Source organism: Colletotrichum destructivum, chromosome 2 (genome assembly GCF_034447905.1).
Source record: "Colletotrichum destructivum chromosome 2, complete sequence".
In the NCBI taxonomy this organism is placed as follows: domain Eukaryota; kingdom Fungi; phylum Ascomycota; class Sordariomycetes; order Glomerellales; family Glomerellaceae; genus Colletotrichum; species Colletotrichum destructivum.
In genome coordinates this window covers 3,186,525-3,206,758 of record NC_085897.1, presented here as the reverse complement: position 1 = coordinate 3,206,758, position 20,234 = coordinate 3,186,525, and the positions used below count along the sequence as shown (strand labels likewise).

General features: G+C 54.3%; 6 protein-coding genes across 6 annotated transcripts; 5 read left to right on the top strand and 1 right to left on the bottom strand.

Moving 5' to 3' along the window:
* Window positions 1-301: 301 nt before the first annotated feature.
* On the top strand, window positions 302-1,432 carry CDEST_03203 (uncharacterized protein; the record flags this gene model as incomplete). The annotated part of the gene is made up of 1 exon (XM_062919362.1): window positions 302-1,432. The coding sequence occupies one exon, from the start codon at window positions 302-304 to the stop codon at window positions 695-697; it is 396 nt and encodes a 131-aa protein (XP_062775413.1). The 3' UTR covers window positions 698-1,432.
* A 940-nt stretch (window positions 1,433-2,372) lies between these two features.
* On the top strand, window positions 2,373-4,773 carry CDEST_03202 (Putative tetratricopeptide-like helical domain superfamily; the record flags this gene model as incomplete). Its single annotated transcript, XM_062919361.1, has 5 exons — window positions 2,373-2,444; window positions 2,529-2,744; window positions 2,832-2,935; window positions 3,339-4,544; window positions 4,599-4,773. 5 exons carry the CDS (start codon window positions 2,373-2,375, stop codon window positions 4,771-4,773), a joined length of 1,773 nt encoding a protein of 590 aa, XP_062775412.1.
* Window positions 4,774-7,037: 2,264 nt separating this feature from the next.
* CDEST_03201 (Putative hem peroxidase) lies at window positions 7,038-9,014 on the top strand. The gene is made up of 4 exons (XM_062919360.1): window positions 7,038-7,306; window positions 7,460-7,952; window positions 8,051-8,424; window positions 8,487-9,014. Exons 2-4 carry the CDS (start codon window positions 7,460-7,462, stop codon window positions 8,703-8,705), a joined length of 1,086 nt encoding a protein of 361 aa, XP_062775411.1. The 5' UTR covers window positions 7,038-7,306; the 3' UTR covers window positions 8,706-9,014.
* Window positions 9,015-10,563: 1,549 nt separating this feature from the next.
* On the top strand, window positions 10,564-11,910 carry CDEST_03200 (uncharacterized protein). The gene has a single exon (XM_062919359.1). It carries the CDS (start codon window positions 10,672-10,674, stop codon window positions 11,644-11,646), a length of 975 nt encoding a protein of 324 aa, XP_062775410.1. The 5' UTR covers window positions 10,564-10,671; the 3' UTR covers window positions 11,647-11,910.
* A 1,572-nt stretch (window positions 11,911-13,482) lies between these two features.
* On the top strand, window positions 13,483-13,877 carry CDEST_03199 (uncharacterized protein; the record flags this gene model as incomplete). The annotated part of the gene is made up of 2 exons (XM_062919358.1): window positions 13,483-13,544; window positions 13,715-13,877. The coding sequence occupies 2 exons, from the start codon at window positions 13,483-13,485 to the stop codon at window positions 13,875-13,877; spliced, it is 225 nt and encodes a 74-aa protein (XP_062775409.1).
* Window positions 13,878-14,858: 981 nt separating this feature from the next.
* Window positions 14,859-18,474, bottom strand: CDEST_03198 (Putative tetratricopeptide-like helical domain superfamily). The gene is made up of 2 exons (XM_062919357.1): window positions 15,965-18,474; window positions 14,859-15,894 (listed from the first exon to the last, which is right to left on the bottom strand). Exons 1-2 carry the CDS (start codon window positions 17,970-17,972, stop codon window positions 15,650-15,652), a joined length of 2,253 nt encoding a protein of 750 aa, XP_062775408.1. The 5' UTR covers window positions 17,973-18,474; the 3' UTR covers window positions 14,859-15,649.
* Window positions 18,475-20,234: the final 1,760 nt, after the last annotated feature.

Here is a 20,234-nt window from a genome sequence, read left to right as displayed (position 1 = left end):
CTGGTATAAGCCCCAACATGATACGACATATCACCCCAGATCCTCTTGTGATATGCAAAAATAAGCAGGTAGCAGGTAACCTGTGACTAAGTATAATCTCCCACTCCCTGGTCGCGAATTTCACCGGTATTTTACCGGATTCTACTCGCTGGCGCCATCCTATGGAAGACTCATAACGAGCTCTTCCTTCCAGGTGCCATTGCCGCACCCGGCGGCGCTAGGGAGGGCCGGCGACTGGTCATCTACAGATCAAGCCCACCCGGGATACTTCTCACACTTCCCGGTGTACAAAGTCCATGCTATGGATTGGTCTAGCCAGGAGAAGTTGTTTGGCCCCCTCGCCGAGTGCTTCGTGGAAGACATTGCTAGCCTGGAGAATCTCGTCTACAATGCCGACGCGCCATGGGAAGTCATGGCCTCCATCTACACATACGAATATCAAACATCCCATTTCTACAACGACCAAGACAGAAAGAGGCATGGCATTGAGCCTCCCGCAACACTGCTGGACACCAACGAGGGCATCAAAATCCGCAAAGTGACTGTCGTTCTCCTTGTCGAGTTCCACAATGGAGCGAATCACGATACCTGTCAGGGTTGGGGAGATGCAGAGTGGACGTCTGGTGGCGACTCAGCTGCAGAACTTATCGATGGGGAGCAGCGAGGACAACGGGCTCTTTGTCCGTCACGGCCGTGACATATATGCGTGCCTGCGGCCGCGTTACGAAGCACTCGACGGCGAAGAGGATGAGACTGACTACGCGCCACATCCCCCACTCCAACTCTTCAACTCATGCTCCGCAAGCACGACGAGCTGCAATTCGTTAGAGGGGCCTTTGATCGAACATACTAGTCAGCCTCGTAAGACAAGTTTCTTTTCTCCACGGCGTTGGAACACGAATGCGATTCAATGTTGGACGCGCTTGAGCCCGTCACCGGCGAGGTATGAAATCATCGACTGGATAGAGCACATCCGGTCGGGAACGAACGGCATTGGACGGTCTGCATTCAGAAACGGGACGAGGTGACTCTGGACTACGCCTTTGCATTCACGAATCCCGCACTGCGCCAAACAGCAATGTCAAGTCCATCGTGTGGGAAGTGGCTGATATTTTGTCAAGCGATGTAGCAGTTGATAGATTACTAAATAGGGGTAATGTGCGTTGGGAAGCGCTTCGGAACTCGGTCAAAAGCATACAAAGTGTCCTTCGCTTCGGTTGAGCGTTTGGAGGGTAGCAGTAAAAAAAGGGGCAAGATGTAAAGATGAGACGCAAAGAGATGTGCGGACGGGGAATTCCCCCGCGGCCGCTGACACGGCAGAATCAATGCTTGCGCAGATCAGGCTTCAGATATAATATTGAGATCACGCTGCCACCTTGGGTGGTCAGTCATTCTCTTCCTATCATGTATTGTTTGATAATCATCACAAGCCTTATTGTGAAGAAGAGAAGAAAAAGGCAGAAAGGTTTTTCGTGGATATCGGACGTCAAATAGGCCCCACGTTTGAGCGATTGCTTACCTAAGACGTCCTAGCCATCGACGAAGAAAAAATCACGACCTGCGCAGGAATAGCTAAACGACAGCGTTGCTCCACACATTGAACGTCCACCAGTTGGGCTGTCTCCAGAATCTGGAGTATTCAGGCAGGAAAAGACCAAAGAGGACGGGCATGGCAAACAGAGGCGACAGGTTGAGGAGGTTGGATAAGCCACCCCCCTCCAGGGACAACCGATGCGCGCACACACTGCCGGTAACACTTCGGTTGGTAAAATGGCACCTGAACACACCTAGATATCTAGCCACCTAGGTATTTGAAGAGTATTCGAAGATAAGCACAGAGGCGCCTTAGGTTTCCTTTGGCAAAGGTACCTGGTACTGCACCGACCCCCTTGTGCAGAGGGTCTGCCGGCCGCCTGATCTGATCTCTCCGAGCTGTTGGCTGATCTCATTCGCTTCCGCCGCGTCACTGATAAAGCATTGAGAGCAAGGGTTTGCCTGGCGAGGTACATTGGTTCCGTGTACCTCTCCATTCGGATCGCGCGCTGAAGGACGAACGTCAGTCACCCTGCCCCAGCCCCAATTCCAAACTGCAGACGTGAGGTGCAGGTGCAGCAGCAACAGCAGCCCCGGTTGTCCCCCTAGTGCTGTTAAAAAATATCCAACCCCCCCTTCCTTTCGCGACCTCGAAGCTCCTCCCAGTCATCCACGATTCCAACGACCACAGCCTCGACATTTGCGGTGCCTCCATTCAATCATCTGCAAACCGCTCCTGCCGCCTGCTGCTGTCCATCGTGGCTTTGCGCATCATCCAACATTGACTAAAAATTCAACTTCCACCTTCGCTGCCATTCGTTACCCAAGTCGTTCTCGCTATGTCTGATTACGACCACTTTGGGAGCTCCGAAGAGGAGAGCGCCGAGATCAAGAAGCTCCAGGCTGATGTGGTACGTCAAATTGCGGCATCCTCAATGTCGCGCCCACCGCCGCTTTCAATTGAACGGTCGCTAACCTCTGTCCCGCGCGCACAGGATGCCGACCCCGATAACTTCGAGACCTGGGAGAAGTTGGTCCGCGCCTGCGAGGGCTTAGAGGGCGGCTTGAACCGCAACTCCAGCCCCCAGGCACTGGCCACTCTTCGCGATGCCTACGACCGCTTCCTCCTCAAGTTCCCCTTGCTCTTCGGCTACTGGAAGAAATATGCCGATCTCGAGTTCAACATTTCTGGACCCGAGTCAGCGGAAATGGTGAGTTGCCGTCGCGTCGCATCGTGTTGCGTTGCATCACACGTATCCCTTGCCTCCGAGCTTGCGGCTGACAAGACGCATCTCTAGGTTTATGAGCGAGGATGTGCCAGCATCACCAATTCTGTCGACTTGTGGACCGATTATTGCTCCTTCAAAATGGAGACCACTCACGTCCCACACCTCGTCAGGGAGTAAGTATTTTGATGGTCGGCTTTCCTTCCCCTTAACATCACCATCACCGCAGCATGCCTCACCGGCCGCTCAACACCTCGATCGAGCGATGCGTGGGCCTCACCCGCCGCCTTCTTCACAAGTATTCGTCGGTGAGAAATGCCAACAGCAGCCCCATTGTTGGGATGCCCTCTCACGCTAGTAGTTACCAGGCTCTGCTGATTTCCACTTGACGATAACTGATTCGTTGTCCGCTTCACGTCGCATCTTCACCACATCGCTCCCATTGGAACACCTTACGTTAGGCTTGGATTCGCCAGTTGATTTCACTTGATACCCCTTCCTGTATAGCCCGCCTTCCCCATACTCTTGACCACCCCCCTTCCCCCAGCCCTTACCCGGTGTACTGACCGTCTTCTTCAGGCTTTTCGAACGCGGTGCTACCTGTGTCGGTCTAGACTTCCTTGCTCACCCATTCTGGGACAAGTACATTGAGTACGAAGAGCGACAGGAGGCCCAAGACAAGATCTTTGCCATCCTGTCTCGCGTCATCCATATTCCGATGCACCAGTATGCCCGGTACTTCGAGCGCTTCCGCCAGCTTTCCCACAGCCGCCCCGTGACCGAACTAGTCCCCGCTGAGACGTTGGACAAATTCCGGACGGAGGTCGAGGCGGAGAGTGCCCAGTATGCCGGCGTTCAGCGAACAGAACTCGAGGTCGAGCGTGATATCCGCACCAAGATCGATGCCATGTACTACGAGTACTTCACTCAGACCCAAGCCGAGACCAATAAGCGATGGACCTACGAATCCGAAATGAAGCGTCCTTACTTCCACGTTACCGAACTCGAGAGCTCGCAGCTCACCAACTGGCGCAAGTACCTCGACTTTGAAGAGTCTGAGGGCAACTTCACCCGCATCGTATTCCTTTACGAGCGGTGCTTGGTGACTTGCGCCTTTTACGACGAATTTTGGTTCCGATACGCCCGGTGGATGTCTGCGCAGGAGGGTAAGGAGGAAGAGGTTAGGATCATATATCAGCGAGCTGCCACTCTGTATGTGCCCATCAGCCGTCCGGGCATCAGGCTGCAATTTGCCTACTTCGAGGAGAGCTGCGGACGTGTCGACATCGCCCGCGATATCCATGCGGCGATCCTCACAAAGCTCCCTGACTGCATCGAGGTCATCACCTCATGGGCCCATCTCCAGCGCCGCCAGAGCGGCCTGGACGCGGCTATCGAGGTGTTCAAGGCACAAATCGACTCTCCGCAGGTGGACATCTTCACCAAAGCGGCCCTTGTCACCGAATGGGCCCTCTTCCTGTGGAAGGTTAAGGGCTCGGTGGAAGAGGCTCGCAATGTGTTCCTCAAGAATGTGCAGTGGTACGCCGACAGCCGCGTCTTCTGGGACAGATGGCTTGAATTCGAATTGCAGCAGGCCACGAGCACGGACGTGGAGGACCAGCATGGGGACCGCGTCAAGCAAATCTTTGACGAACTCCGTAGCAAGAGCCGCTTGTCAGCTTCGACGAAGAAGGAGCTGTATCGGATCTACTTGTCTTACCTTCAGCAGCGGGGTGGCAAGGACGCGATGAAGCAGTTCTTGGTCATTGACAGGGAGATTTTTGGGTGAGCCAAGAACTTTCAGATGGTAACACTTGCATGGCGCTAACAATACTACAGACCTGGCTCGATTTCTCTGTTGAATAAGGCGCCTGCCGCCGGGAAGGAGAACGGTGTTGCCGATACCGAAATGGACGATGCGACCAAGTACCGAGCCGAGGCCAGATACCTCAGGTACTACGAACTCCAGGGCGAACCCGACCTTGAGGGCCAGACGACAGCGCCTTTTAACTAGGCCAGACCAGTTCACAAGGCACGTTTTCATGCTTTGGGAGTTCCCTCCACTTGGGTAGTTGCTCCTTGATATTTTTGTACTATACGACTCGTTCCGACGACAGATGATGCGTGGGTGACTGGCCTCGGGGAAATTGTACTGTATGCAGTGTTTATGAGGTGGTCAGATAGAGACCAGTGTCTTCCGCCAAGGTAGACTATGTTTGGAGGGAATCGTCTTCGGGCACCATAGGTCAACACGGCCTCAACCCCCGAGATTTGCGAATCGATCATCGACGCAGATAATAATAGCTTAAACCCCTTGTTCAAAGAAATAGCAACAACATTAACAACAACAATGTACTTGTGCAGCCCGGCGACACTATCAACAGTGTACATGACTGCGGCGAAATTACTTCAGCGGCCATGGGTGTACGATGCAGAGGTTAGGGTACGGGCAGTGCCGCCGAGGTCCCCGGGCTAGGCGTTGCGGGGAGGTGCAAGGGTGAGAGATGCCGGCCTGAGCAAGGGTTCGAATTGGAGTCCAAGGTCTGTAACTCTGCGAAGGTGTCGCAGAAATCGAGGTTCAGGCCGATGCGTCTTGCTACCTGTACTTCACGCAACGAGGCGTGAGCGACTGCACGCGAGTAAAACGAGCTCAAGAGGCTTTGGGACTGAATATGACTGATAACCTATGTTAGTGTAGCCGGGGGGTCCCAAAACTTGAATGACTGCTTACCAAGCAACGACAGGGGGCTGGGGGCCTGGGGCGTCCTTGAGTTTCCCGCAGGAAGTTTTTACCTGTTTCAGATGTCACTAAAGGAGGCTAAGAGTTTAGATTGTTGACGGCTAAGTTTTCCGAGAAACCCTTCGGCTGGGTAGCCGTTGAACGGGCCAACATCCAAGAGTGTACAGTGTATGTTTCGGGGCAGAGTGGGATGAGAGTCTGGCAGGCCGGTAGCGTAATCACACTGAGGGTTACCTCAACTAACACTCGCCTGTATATTCTTCAATGCGAACACACTCGGCAGAGGGCGCGTGGGCTATTGTCGCGAGGAGGGGTCAGTTGAAGTGTAGACGGCTGTCATTGGCGATGTGGTGTGAGCTGGGGAGGAGACCGAGCCCGTGAGAGTTGGAGGGCAGAACAAGGCGACAACGGCGTGCTTCTGAGCGTCATCGAGGACCCTGTTGGTGTAAGAGAGACCCCGGGCCGAGTTGTGTGCTGTGTCCACGTGTAAAAGGCTCGAAGGGGCGGGCTGACATATTTGCCCGGGATGAGACGTCGAGAGCAGCACAGAGCAAACCCCGAAACCTTTTCTTCCCGTACGCGATGTGAGGTGTCATGCCGGAGCCGACGTTGAGTCATACCCGAGCAGAGTCGTTCCTGGTCTTTGGTGGCGTGATGCACCGTTCTATCAGAAGCAGCACGATCGATAAAAGATGGGTTGTCTAGTATTCCAAATCTCTTGCTCATGGCGCGCCAGGCATTCAGTCTGATAGATCCGCCGTGACGTTTTATTTGATTTTTTCCCTCCCAAAGGGGCGGCGAGCCGGGGATGGTTGCCACAGCCCACGGGGTGGCCTCGGGTTCAACGATGGAGAAACTGGGTACCCGGGACATTCATTACAAATAGGTACTGCAAGATGAAAGGGCAACGCGCAGCCGCGGTCAACGGAATGGGGTCCGCAGGAAACCGGCCGGGTAGCCGAGGGAGCCTGGGATTATGGCCCCGGATGTGTCATTTGGGAGAGGTTGCGAAGAACAATTGGGCCGTCCGATACTGGCCGTTGCTCATGAGGTCTTGAAGTTGCTTGATAAAGGGTTAGGTTCTCCATAATCGGAATCAGAGCACGAAGAGAAAGGTGTTGAACGCTGCGGTAGGGCAAGCCACATGGTATGGCATGTGTCAGCTTCAGCGAGCAAGCAAGCGGTCAGCCCCATCCCATATCAATGTCGTGCGACGTCCCTTGCCTTAGGCCTTATCTCCTGCAGATACCGCGGTCCCCTAAAACGGCACGTTTCGAACACTGATACCGGTCTCTGTCTACCTTCCTAGGTAAGATACCTAGGTAGGCAGCGAAGGTGAGCTCCACTATTGTAAGCCAGCAAAACGTGTGAATGGAAAACATTGGAACCCGCATCGCGAGCACATTGAGGCGATCCTTGCAAGTAGGCGGCGCCCCCCCACCCCCCAAGGAAAAGTGGCACCTGGTAAACCCCGGTCGAGACTGGAGCTCCTGCTTCTGACCACTCAGAGACCATCAATTTCTCATTTCACAGGTACGAAGCCTCGAAAGGCCCTCCCTCGGTCCCTTTACTCCCCCCTCCCAGAGCATCAGCCAGAGGAAAACTGACTCTAGTGTATGGAGGGTACATTGGTATTTCTCAAACGCCGCCGGGGCAACGACCACTTGAGATTTAATTTCTCGGCTGTCCTCCCTTCTTTTCCCCTTGCCTCATTCGAGTGTTTCTCTTCTTCTTTCATCATCGCAATTGTCTTGTCGATCTGCCTTGATACCCTATAACCAACATATTACACAAGTTCCCCAGCAAGGTTAGTACTACCCCCGTAGCTACCATGGCTTACACGCCATACATGGTTTCGTTGAGCTGCTGCCACGTTATGCTTTACCGAAATATCCCGATATAGTCGCCTCACCACACCCTAACACAAAACTCTGGTCTCTAACGTCCCTCTTCCGAATAGATGGCCTCTTCCACGAGACAGTTCGCCCGCGCGGCGCTGAGATCCTCTACCCGCACCTCCTTCGCCGTCGCCCCCCGCCTGGCCTTCCGCCAGCAGGGCCGTCGCTTCTACTCCTCTGAGCCTGCCAAGTCCGGCAGCTCGACTTGGCTCTGGCTCTCCGGCCTGGCCGTTGCTGGCGCCGGCGGTGCCTACCTCTACACCAAGGAGGGCGGTGTTTCCGCCGGCTCGACTCCCAAGGTCGTCAACCCCACAAAGGCCGACTACGAGAAGGTGTACAAGGTCATTGCCGATCGCCTTGAGGAGAACGACCAGTATGACGACGGCAGCTACGGCCCCGTCCTTGTCCGTCTCGCATGGCACGCCAGCGGTACCTTTGACAAGGAGACCGGCACTGGTGGCAGCAACGGCGCCACCATGCGTTTCGCTCCCGAGTCTGACCACGGTGCCAACGCCGGTCTGAAGGCTGCCCGTGACTTCCTTGAGCCCGTTAAGCGTAAGCCAACCCCCAAGTCCCAGTGCAACTGAGTCTGGCCAGTCTTCTCTTGTTACTTTCTTGCTGTGATGAGGCACACCTTTCTGACTCCATAACAGAGCAATTCCCCTGGATCACCTACTCTGACCTCTGGATCCTCGGCGGCGTCGCCGCCATCCAGGAGATGCAGGGTCCCATTATTCCCTACCGCCCCGGCCGCAAAGACGGCGAGGCTGCCGCCTGCACCCCCGACGGCCGTCTCCCCGACGCCACGAAGCGCGAGAAGCACCTCCGCGATATCTTCTACCGCATGGGCTTCAACGACCAGGAAATCGTCGCCCTGTCCGGCGCCCACGCTCTTGGCCGTTGCCACACTGACCGCTCCGGTTTCGACGGCCCCTGGACCTTCTCCCCTACCGTCCTGACCAACGACTACTACAAGCTTCTCCTCAACGAGAAGTGGCAGTGGAAGAAGTGGGATGGTCCCGCTCAGGTACGTTCCTTAGTCACTTGGCAGGCGTGGCAAACGAGTCGATTGCTAACGGTGTTGCGCAGTACGAGGACAAGAGCACCAAGTCCCTGATGATGCTCCCCGCCGACTACGCCCTGATCCAGGACAAGACCTTCAAGAAGTATGTCGAGCAGTACGCCAAGGACAACGAGGCCTTCTTCAAGGACTTCTCCAACGTCATCGTCAAGCTGTTTGAGCTCGGCGTGCCCTTCTCCCAGGGCGCCGAGGAGCGCTGGACCTTCAAGCCCACTTGGCAGGACTAAGCAGTCACTCTTGAGCAGTGGCCGCGACAAAGGTGTGTTTCCGCGGGGGACAGATGAGAGAGATGGGTGAAGAAGAAAACTCTGGGGAGGTTCTAGACATAGACGAGAGATATCCGCGCACAATCGGCGTACCGAAAGAGATAGAGATGGAGTCATCGGCGAGGGAGGCGGCGACCTGCCCTCAAGCCTTGGTTTTGAGCGTCCCGAACCATCGACCTGTAGTCCATTCTTGGGCTCGTTTCCGTAGTTTGTTGTTTTTACGTTCCATAGTTCCTGTACAACACCAACACGAACATTTAAGAGCATACTTGCGGATGGCTTGCTATGGCGATGATTCTCGAAAAAACAAGAGAAAAGACCCCCACCCTTGCGCATACAAATGATGTCGAAATAGAGATGAGACGAGAGAGGGGAAAGGGGAGGGGTTCAACCCCGGATCGTCCGCACTAAATGGCCCGGCATAAAAGGGCTGCTTCCCCCTCACCATTTCCCGTTCGCTCGGGAAGTGTTGCTGCACCGGAGGCCTGTTCGTCGCGTCATGACGGTCTGCAACCAAGGTGGATGGATGGATGGGTGTGGCTCGATCCCAGCAGTTTGGTACCTTGACCACCCACTCCCTACCACCTGCCCATTCCTAGCGTCCAAGTACGACATGGGGGGTTAAGTAGTTCGCTTCCCTGCATTGCTCGTTTCCTTCACGGGGTATTGTTGCATTGAATGTCCTTTGTACACTTCCATCTGGCCGGTTCTTGGGGTGTTACTGAGTGTGGTCTGGGTACTTTTTTTTTTTTGGTGACCTGTTGATGATGTAGACCTTGGTGGGGAGAAGTCGCTATCACTGCCAGATGTTCGTGAGCGGTGTTTCTGGCTGGTTTCTCATGGCACCGTCGGCCTCGCAATCTGGGCCTTTCTCGAAATCCCCGGTCCATCCGAGACGCTGCTCATAAGACTACTCAGTGAATAAAAGTAAAGGTCGTATACGCTGGGGGCTGGGGATGGGGCACAAGAGCGAACTTCTCAACGATCGTAGGTGTCGAGGACAGCACACAATGGTCTGGCTGCCAACACGGCTCATGAGAAACTAGGCTCCTCATGATCCAAAATAGACTTGCTTTCATGACGATCCAAAGTTATTCCAGCGAACCTGTGGGGAGGGATTGTGACGTCGGAGGTGGTATTTTTAGCCCACCTCTGATAGAAAGGGTAACAGTTGGCTTTCGGCTTTGCGAGTTAGGATGTTGCTGTGGCCTGTCTTGTCTTCGCTCTGGAAGTACCGAATTGTTTTCTCAGGCAGTTATCTAAGATGCTAAGCTCTGCTCTATTTACCTGGACGAGAGTCGTCGACGGGAATCTATGATGGTTAGTGAGTCTGAGATGGAGGACGATAAGACTGGGAAGTGAATACGAAGTAGGATACCTGTGGGTGCTCATAAATGCCCTTGTATACTTATTGCAGCAGTTCTAAAGCCATAGTTCATGTTTGAAATGATGTGGAAGTACTGAAGCAACTCTTGTGGATAACATGTGTAACATTCATAGCTGAAAGAGAGACGCGATGAACCCGCCGAGGCGATCCGCAATGGATACGCCAACCCTAGGTAAGCTTTGTTGGCCCATACTGCAAATGACCCAATAAATTTGTTTCCTTTACTCTTTGAATCGGGGTTGAATATACTTTGAGCATTCAACGATCCGCAGCTGTCACCGATTCGAGGTTCATGTCGCGGAGACAATACCCGGCGCACTCGACAAATGGTCGGCACTTTGACGGCGCCGAAAACCGGCCCCACCATCCGGGCCCCACAGTAGCTTTTCGATTGAAGATGCTGCAGCCTCTAAATGGCATTCTCGAAAAACACTCTCTCCAGACAATTCGTTCCGTCACCACAACCAATACCACCACCCGCAGTCTGTCCGTCAAACTACAATCTACAGAAGAGCGAAAACCCATAATCAACCACCTATAATGGCGTCCTGCCGCATCCCCGCCCTCCGGCATATTGTCACCTCGTCGGCGCGCGCCTTCCGCGCCTCGAACCAGCGCCGCTGGGCCCAGGTCCACGACGTGCGCTTCCTTGCCACGACCCAACAGCCCCGAACCGTCGTAGAGAAATACCGTGCCAAGCTCGAACAGAAGGCGCGTCAGGAAGGCGTCTCCACCATTGACGAGCTCAAGGCTGCCTACTCGGAGAAGATCCAGGAAGAGAAGAAGAAGGACGCCATCTCGGTCCCCGGACTCGACAGCCTCCTCAATGACGAGCCCGCGCCGAAGGCGATACCCACAACAGCCACCAACGCATCTGAAGGCGGCGCCGCCCCGGCCAACGCCTCCCAGCAGCAGCAGCCGCCGCTCCCTGGCTCCTCGGGCAACGGCATCAAGCCCCTGGACGAGATCCTCGACCTCCCCAAGGTGCGCGAGCTGCCCGACAAGGAGCTCACGGCGATCTGGCGTCTGCGCCACGCCTCCGACCCGACGAGCCTCTGCGCCGTGATCCCGACCCCGGCATACCGCACCATGGAGGCTCTCGCGCGGCAGAACCCGCAGTTCATACTGCCGGTGCCGCACGAGCAGCAAGGCGCCGAGATCCACTTCCTGCAGTGGGTGTTCGACAAGGCATCGCGGACGGCAACGGTCATGTTCACGCAGCTGGCCGAGTTTAAGGCGCGCGGCGAGTACGCGCAACCACACACGACCATCACGCACCACACGGACCTGGCGGACGATAGGGGCGTTGTGCTGATGCAGGGCAAGTGCTTGGAGGACCGGGGCGTCAAGACGGCGCACGCACAGTGGCTTGTTATGTGCCTGCAGAGATTCTACGGCGACGCCGAGGGCAAGGAAAGGGCGGCGGAGAGGCAGAAGCTGCTGGAGTGGTTCCGTACCGGCGACGAGAGGTTCAGCGTTGAGAAGCTGCTGGATGAGGCCGAACGCATCAGCTGATTTGCGGCTTGACAGAGGAGAGGAAGGGGGCGTAACTAAGCATTTTTGCGCTCGTTGGTACGATACTGAAGATTCGTGGTGCACCCACGTGTGCCACTTCGATGAGAACCTGGAACCGGGAGCGTGTCGACTTAGGCTAATTCATCTGTGAGATAAGTTTAGAGGATTAGCCTCGAGAGGGGTTTTTTGTAGGTTTTATTTTTGTACAAATGACCCAATGGGATGTGTAGAAGAACACATATATACCAAATTTCTATTGCTCCGTAAGATTGCTCTGCGGGGGTGAGTCCTCGTGTCCAGTGATTGTAGGCAGGGGAACTTGTATCGGAAAGGGAGTGATGCTGCTCTAAAGGCTTTGTGATGATGGATCCTATTCTCAAGAACGTTTAAACTTCACTCAGGCGTAGTCTCTGCAGTCGAGAAAGCCTGGTACTGTATCGTCAGGCTGCGCAACATGCCTGCCGTATTACAGACTGACTGGGCTGGGTTTTAGTTGGTGGATGAAAGGCATACCTCATATAACGAACACGGTTATGATATCAAAGACGCCTAGGGACAAATCCTGGTGCAATTTCTGCCAAGACAATGCCCACCTCAGGAAGCACCATGGGCAGCAGTAAAACATCATAACTCCATTCCACGAAAAGAAATACTGCGATAATAGAAATTTGTTGTCTGTTCTACACCTATCTACAGAGGCAGGGATACTGGTGAAAATGGAGGATACATTGTTCATAGCCAGGCGCAACTGCTGTACTGGTAAAAGCAATTTCCCTCTTCAGCTTCAAGAGAAAAGTCTAATCTACCAAATTTACAACACACATTCAAGAGGTTCTAATTCTTGTCCTACTCACGTATCGTGTAGTAACCTAGCTATACCTGTTCATCCGTTTACTGAGCTTATTTACAGCTGTGAAGAACAGCCGGACGCCTTGCTGAAGTGCTTTTGGAACTGCCTTCTTGCCGAATACTCCACAACTCGCTCAGTAGAATAGAATCTTTCGAAGACAACGGTAAAGCAGGTGTCATGCACAATAAGAATAAGCATAGCATAGTGTACATGAACGTACACGCAAAGCGGGGCCTAGAGTATCAGTCCTCTGATACATCACCACTTCGACTGAAAACAAACACATGTATGAAAATGCATTAGAGAAACATAGACTTTCTACAGCCCAATTGAAGTTGATTGACCGGTCGTCATGTGGTATAGCCACCAAAGCTTGTATCTGATAGGCTGTATACATAGCACACTACAGAGTCTCATGTTCGGGGTAACAAAAGACTGAATGGCAAGCTCGACAAAAAGATGTTGTGGCATTTCTGGTTGAACAAGTGCGAGACAGCAAGCTTAGTCGGGTGCTAGGTTCTCGTCACAATCCATCAATTACTGGACTATCAAAAAGCACTTGCTGAGGATAGGAATAGGAGACCATTTTGCCGTCGAACGTGACATTAACTGGTTCAAACTCACTGGGTAACGTACATCACCAGTCAAACCGAGACCGCAAACTGTGCATATTGAACCAACAGACCCAAAGTTGTTTCACTCGGAGGATGTCAGTCGATGAGAATAGAGACTAGTTAGAAAACGTCGCATTGGCACAGGAACTTACCCGACAAGTGTGAATCTAGGATATCGCTCAGGCTCACGGCCTCGTCAACAGAGACTTAATGAGATCTATAAGCTGATGGCCTTCAACATGGAACGTCAACCAATTACCTGGCTAGGCCTTTACTACGATTTTTGATCCCGCCAAATTCCAGCCCAGGAAGCTGGGGGGAAAAAAGGCTCAACAATCCAAACCCAACACCCAACCGCAAGCTTGTGTCAAGATGCCGTCGCCTTCTGCCAGACCACCTCTCAACTGGTCACCAGGAATCTCGAGAATTGAGCCGTAATAGGCACTCCGATCTTATTTATTGTGGCACCAGAGTCGAGTAAGCCGCCGCCCTCGCCAGCTCTGGACCCTCTCGACGCCGGTGAGTAAACTAACAAGGCCCAAGACGATGACAAAGTCTCGGCAACCCGGCCGCCGCCCCGAGTCTCCCAATTAAACCAAGACAGACATTCGGGTGCCACCGAGAAACAGAAGAAGAAGCATAATGGAGCCATGCCCGACGCCGACAACTGGAAATGGATCAAGAAGCTACCCGCCCAAACGCTCAGTCTCAGCCCCGAGCCCAAGCCCATCATCACCCTCACTTCCACCATCAACCGTCGGGACTAACCTTCGGAGCCTCAACTTCACAACGCGTCCAAGGACAAGGTCTCTTCGACAAGCCGCGATCATTACACAACACACAGTGTCTCTCGTCCCTGTGAGAATCCCATCCGTCGTCATCTTCCCTGAAAAAGAAGAAGAAAGTCCGTCCTCCCACAAATCCGAGCTCCTGCCGCCGCCGGGTGGCACTCCTCTCATCCAGGCATGTCCCTTTCCCTCCATTTTCAGACTCGAAACACAACAAGCAGGAGAAGAAGAAGAGTGGGAAAATAATAACAAAATCAAGCAAAGACCACATGTTCGCCGTCTCGAAACTCTGTCTCCTTCGGCGCCTCATCCCAGATATCTCGCACCACCCCCCCTCCCCCCTGGAAAACAAAATAACCAGATTTCTAGTTGTCTCTTCTTGGCGCTTGGTTGACTTGACACCTCAAACCCGTCGCTCAAACCAGCAAAACATCTCTCGCCCATCTCCATCTCTTCTTGTCTCGTCCCGCCACATTACCCGGCTTACCCCTTCCCCTCCATCGCACAATCTCATACCTACTCTCATGACTCACCCTTCTTTCCCTCAACGCTTTCGTCGGGCATACTCCGGGTTCCTCGAGTCGTGTCTTGGCAGAGAGGGTACCCAAAACACACGACACGACACATCAAACACACGCCAGAGAGAAACGACAGCAACACCACACAAAGCGGTCATGCTCATGAAGAAAACTTACGCCCAAGTCCAACGTTCTGAATCGCGTCGACCTCCAAGAAAAAACAGAAAAAATAGGACCGACGCGTGCCCACTGACCGACCGACTGCGGACGAACGCGCAACACCCATGGAACAATGGCTGTTCCCCCTCCTTCGTTTGACAACTCTGTCTCAAACTACCCACAGCGGACAGGACGCGCAACGGCCCAAACTCCCACGCAACACATACAGACACCTCGAGACTGAACAGGCCAGGAACCGGGTCCTCGTCACCGCAAACATCATTACCGTTCGTCGCCACGAAATTAACACGAAGCCAAAAGATCTTCAAGACGCCTGTCCGAGACAGGGGATTATGGTATCTCGTATGTACAGGCTCCTCTGAATGTCCAGCCAGGCATGTACACACCTACACGAGCCGTGTGTCAGTCTGCCTGCCTGCCTGTCTGTCTGTCTGTCTGTCTGTTTGTCCGTCCGTCCGTCCGTCCGATTTTATTGCAATGTAGTCTCCCCTCTCTGAACGCCCCTTTGCAGTGGAATCCGGAGCACACAAGTTGTCAGCAGTCCTGACCATGCTTGGGCCTTGAAGCATCTGTGTGTATTCCCCGTATCCCCATGCCATGCAAATGCAGTTTCATGAAAAGACCCTCCCAAGGAGGAAAAAAAAGACCAAAGTGGGAAAAAGACCGAAAATGCAGTGGGGAGAGAGAGATGGATAATCCTGAGCCCATAGAGACAGACATGGAAAGAAAACAAACAACGCGATTCTTTCATTCAATGCGCAGCGTCCGCGTTGTGCCCCGTCAAACCCGCCTGGGAAGTCCCATCCTCTTTTTTCATAAATGTCTGGTAGTGCGAGAAAAAGAAGAAAGACGGAAATATGCCAATAGGCGCAATCTTCGTCTGGTATCCAACAGTCGCAAAAAAACGTTGTCGACAACAAGTTCGTGCCTTGGGATATCTCCAGATATGGAGACGCCCCTCTCAATCATTAGTGAAGTTGGGATTCCATACCCTCAAGCCCAACCAACGCCGGTGTGACATATCTCTCTCCGTCGGTGCCCCGATGCACTCTCTCACATCACTATGCAGTCCTTGTCGTCGCCACTCTTCTTGTTGATCTTTCCACTGCGAGGCGGCGCAACTTCCATCGGCGTCCCGCCGCTGACAGCCGCCTCGATTATAGCAAGCCTCTGTTTCGCACGTTCGTCGCCTGCGTCGGCGGCCTTGACGTACCATACATTGGCCTCTAGGATATCGCGCCGGCAGCCGATACCCATTTCTGTGAAGTAGCCTACAGCGTACTGCGCCTTGACGTATCCTGAAAGTTCCAATGTTAGCGTCTTATTCCTACACATCTTTTGGCGAACGAAAGATTTTTCTCGACATACCCATTTCGGCTGAACGGCGCGACCATTCGTAAGCCTCCTCCTCGTCCTTTTCCAGGATTGGCTCTGCACCAACCATGTACCACGCGCAAAGACCCATCATGGCCGCCGCATGTCCACGCTCGGCAGCGCCAGTGTAAAAGTGCACACTCAACGCGGGATCCCGAGGACAGCTGAGCTTGCCGTGTTCGTAAGCCTCTCCCATGCGGAAATTGGCTTCCGGGTGACCCAGCTCTGCGGCAGCGGTAAACAGCTCGGCTGCGTAGACCTCATCCTTGAAGATGTCGTCGCCATATCCCGTCTCGTACAAGCACCCTAGCTGGTAGGGGGCTGCGCTGTAGACGGAATCGGCCGCCTCAGCTGCAAGCTTCATCCACTTGATACCTTCGCGGTATCGCTTCTCGCCTAAATCGCCAGACAGACAAGCCTTGCCGAGCCGGGACATGGCGCCAGGATGACGCTTCGATGCAGACATGCGCAGGAATTGGACGGCCTTTGCAGGATCTTTGCGACAACCCCATCCGAACTCGTAGCATAACGCAGTGCGGTATGCGGATTCGGCGTGGCCATGCTTTGCGGCGAGAACAAAGAGAGGAAACGCCTGGTTGTAATCCTCCTTTCCCTTGCTAAACAGACCAGAGGCATATCCATCGGCTAGATAGTATTGGGCAAAGGGGTAGCCACCGCTGGCAAGTTTCTGAAGAATGCCCTTGGCCTCACGGAGGAGGTCGTAAGGAGTCGACGTAGATGCGTTCTTGGGGCTGGAGTTTGCTTTGCGCGGTGCTGGCTCGCTCGTGTCGAGGCCTTGTTCTTGGGCCGTGGAGATCAGGAAGACAGCAAATGAGTACTGGATGGAGAAATCGTTGGTCTTCTTGACATTCTGGCGATACATCTCAAGGGTCTTCTGAGAACTGAGAAGCGAAGCATTGTTGCCGACTGCACTCCGTAACTGGTTGTTGTCGAAGCTAATGGGGGCAGGAGCCGGTTGTGGATATGGCACGTTCAACAATTCGGCATATGATGCTGGCCTGGTTTCCGGGGATCTTCGAGTACCGGACGGCGTGCGCATCTGGGACCCTCCGGACATCAGAGCTGGGGAACGCCCTCTAGGCGTATAGTCCGAGATCGCAGAGTATGCCGATGACGGACGCGGCATCGAGGTCCTCCTGGCGAACCCCGTTGGTGTCAAGTGACGGTTGGCGGGCGTTCCGTCGGCGTTGAGGCTGGGGTTAGAGGACGATCGACGGGTATCGAGTTCTTGAGGGACGCTCGAGACGCGGGGAGGATACTCCTGGTGGTGGTAGTATTGGAACATGGGAACGGAGTGGTTCCCCGGCATGTTGCCCTCCACGACAGAGCTCTCGGGAGACTCATCTTCCTTGTACTCAGATAGCTCATTGAGGCCGCCAGAAATGGAGCTTGCACTCGTTGTCGCGGATGATTCTGCCGATGCTTGTTGTTGTGTAGTGCTCGAGGTGGTGGTGGCCGACTCTCGACTGTGACGGTTGCCATCTTGCACCCGCGGTGCGCTGCTGTGTGGGCTGAAGCTATCCGAACCCTGTGTGTGGCGCTCCCGCGGGTGGGATTGCTCATGGCCAGCCTTGTTGGACGTGGGGGAACTCGCAGGATTCAGGTCCTCGGGCTCGGCAGTGTACGAGGGGGAGGTCTTGAGTGGAGGCAATGTCTGTCGTCCCGGGGACCGATCGTAGGTCTTGTAGGTGTCTTGAGGAGGGGTCGGGACGTTTTGTTCTCGAGGACGATCGACTGTGGAAAACTCTGCTTGATAGGGTTGCGCCAACTCAATGTTCGCATTCGATGGCTGGGCCCAGTTGTCGGCTTGAAAGTTCACCCTGACTGGGGAGGCGGGAGCATCCCGAATTCTTGCCGATACTGGATTGCGGCCCCCATCGTCGCCGAAAGTCAGTCGCTCGGGTGACAAGTGCTTTCGAAGATGATTCGGGCTTGCAGTCGGAGACATGACGGGCGGCGAAGAAGCCGTCGCAGCCGCCATTAAGCCGTGGAAGGATGGGAGCTTGTTCGGTCAAATGTCTGTTTTGCAGGCGGTGATGCTCGGCGGACAATTCGACTGGAACGTAACGGTGTCTTTTTTTACTGTGTCGCAATTCTTGCCGTCGGCATGAGCAGTGGCGAGAGCCTCACTAGACGTTTCTGTGAGGTACGCCGTTGGCGGCGGCGAGTGAGGCAGGGGGTCAAAGGGATGGTCGTTTGGCGGATGAAGTCTCTCGTCTAAGGTGGCACAGGCAACGGCGACAAATATGTGTAGGAAACTGTCCTGTGTGCTGCGTGAATGGATGAGCTAGAAACTAGAAGGAAGAAGTGAAAAAAAAGCAGATTAGTGGGAGCAGCTCCAGGGCAAATGCCAAACCACCGGCGTGTATGAGTTATTGATCGAGCTGAATACTTGTAGACATGGAGTTGAGGTTTTGGAAATGGGCCCTTGGCAGCGCAATGCGTGGTGGCATGCTTGACTTGTTATGTAAGTCAAAGACGGGGGAACCTGGGAGACGAGGAAAAGGACGAGACAGCGGGCAGCAGCAGCAGCAGCACGACCACCACCCCAGGACAGCACGCCAGAGGAGATCCCAAGCACCAGCCCACCTGTTCTCACCCACCCAACCCACTCTCGTCGCCCACACAGCCTAGGGACTGATGCACACAAGGCAGCCCAGCTCTTTGGCACAGCGCTGCAGCAGGCCAGGGCCTTGCTCGGGTTGGGCTCGCCCGGATTGGATGGCATGCTTGGATGGTGCCTTGCTAGGATGCGCCTGCTTCTGTAGTGCTTGGGAACGAGGAGAACCAGAGGGACACTTGCACCAAAGGAGGGCTAGTCTCGGCTTGCCAGCGAAAGAGGGAGGGCTGACTGACACTCCAGCCCGGCCGCTTACAAGGCAGAAAGGGTTGAGGGAAACACGAAGCAGGGACAGGAATATACGGGTGCCAGAAGGAGAAAGGAGGAAGGGATACGTACAGTATGGCGGCTCCAGGCATCCCAGAGTTGCGGCAAGCTGAGCTACCGGAGAAGTGACGTCGTCCGAATGGGCAACGGTTGACGGATGACCAGTCGACGTCTGAGCAAGAACGGACGGGGGACCGATGGGTTGAGAGGGAAGCAGAAAGAGATGGCAGCGGGAAGAGCAATGCCGAGATTCAGACAATGACAGCGGACAATGGGATGGTGCAAGGGCACGAATAATGTAGTTCAATGTTGAATCTTGTTAGACCGGCGCCGTCACCTCTGTGCAGCAGCTCGGACCTGTAGAGGGGAAGTGAGCTTCGAGTCAGCACAGGGCTCTTTTTCTCGCAAAGCCCAATTGCTGCAAGTGGGAGAAGAGTGCCTAGAGCGGCCGAAGGGATGCGGTGCCGGAATTAGGAAGGAAGGGTACAGCGACAGCGGGGGAGGCCGAGTTCGTCAGGTGTTGGGAGAGGAGTAGAGGTCGACCTGGGGATTGATGAAAACAGAGGGGGGTTGCCGGAAAGAAAACAAAACAAAATGTAAGTAAAGAGGTAGCAAGCGCAAGGCACAGCACGGAGAGAAACACGTAGAACAACAAGTGAAGCAGTCAGCAATAAGAGTGCCAAGCTGACGAGGCAACAGCTTGGCCGGAGCCCTGGAGCTGGAGATTGAGGTGAAAATTGAAGTTGAGCCAGCCGCTTTTTGGCTGAAGAAGGAACAATAGGCCATTCATTTCGTGGCTTCGGCCGCAATTATCTCATGTTCTCACGTCCCTCGCAGCCAACTTCACAGGCACCCCGCCACGCCAAACGTAACGCCCTGCGGTAAGGTACCTACTCACCTACCTATTGTGATTGGGGTGGCGTTCATTGCCCGAAGTGCTGCAGAGCGGATTGGAATGGCGTCTACTGCGCGGCGAGGGAGCGTCTCAGACGGTGTCTGATCTTTTTTTTCTTTTCTTTCTCTATTCCTGTTGAAAGATTTACAGACCACAGTGTCCGGCCCGACACCTACACTCTGACCACAATAACCATGTCCGATATGGGGGGTCTCCCCTGCCATGCACTGGACTTCGAAGGGGTGAGGCAGTGTCTGTCTTCGGGGAGGTTAGTCGAACCGATGATCACGTATGGTGCGGTGCGGTGTGGTTATGCGTGCCTTGGACTTTGGACGGTTACGGACGGAGCATGCACTTCGACTTCCGGAAGATGCCCTTTCGCCTTCCTCCTGCGGACGACACAATGCGACCTGCTTGCTCTGTGTGCCCGAGTGCCCATGAGCAGGTACTGCCAATGCAGA

Excerpts from the sequence above, each read along its gene's own strand:
- CDEST_03201 (XM_062919360.1), top strand. The coding sequence starts at position 7,460 with ATGGCCTCTTCCACGAGACAGTTCGCCCGCGCGGCGCTGAGATCCTCT. Across the intron at positions 7,953-8,050 it reads CTTCCTTGAGCCCGTTAAGC|AGCAATTCCCCTGGATCACC; the intron begins GTAAGCCAACCC and ends ACTCCATAACAG. Across the intron at positions 8,425-8,486 it reads AGTGGGATGGTCCCGCTCAG|TACGAGGACAAGAGCACCAA; the intron begins GTACGTTCCTTA and ends GGTGTTGCGCAG.
- CDEST_03200 (XM_062919359.1), top strand. The coding sequence starts at position 10,672 with ATGGCGTCCTGCCGCATCCCCGCCCTCCGGCATATTGTCACCTCGTCG.
- CDEST_03198 (XM_062919357.1), bottom strand. The coding sequence starts at position 17,972 with ATGGCGGCTGCGACGGCTTCTTCGCCGCCCGTCATGTCTCCGACTGCA. Across the intron at positions 15,895-15,964 it reads GCGCCGTTCAGCCGAAATGG|GATACGTCAAGGCGCAGTAC; the intron begins GTATGTCGAGAA and ends TGGAACTTTCAG.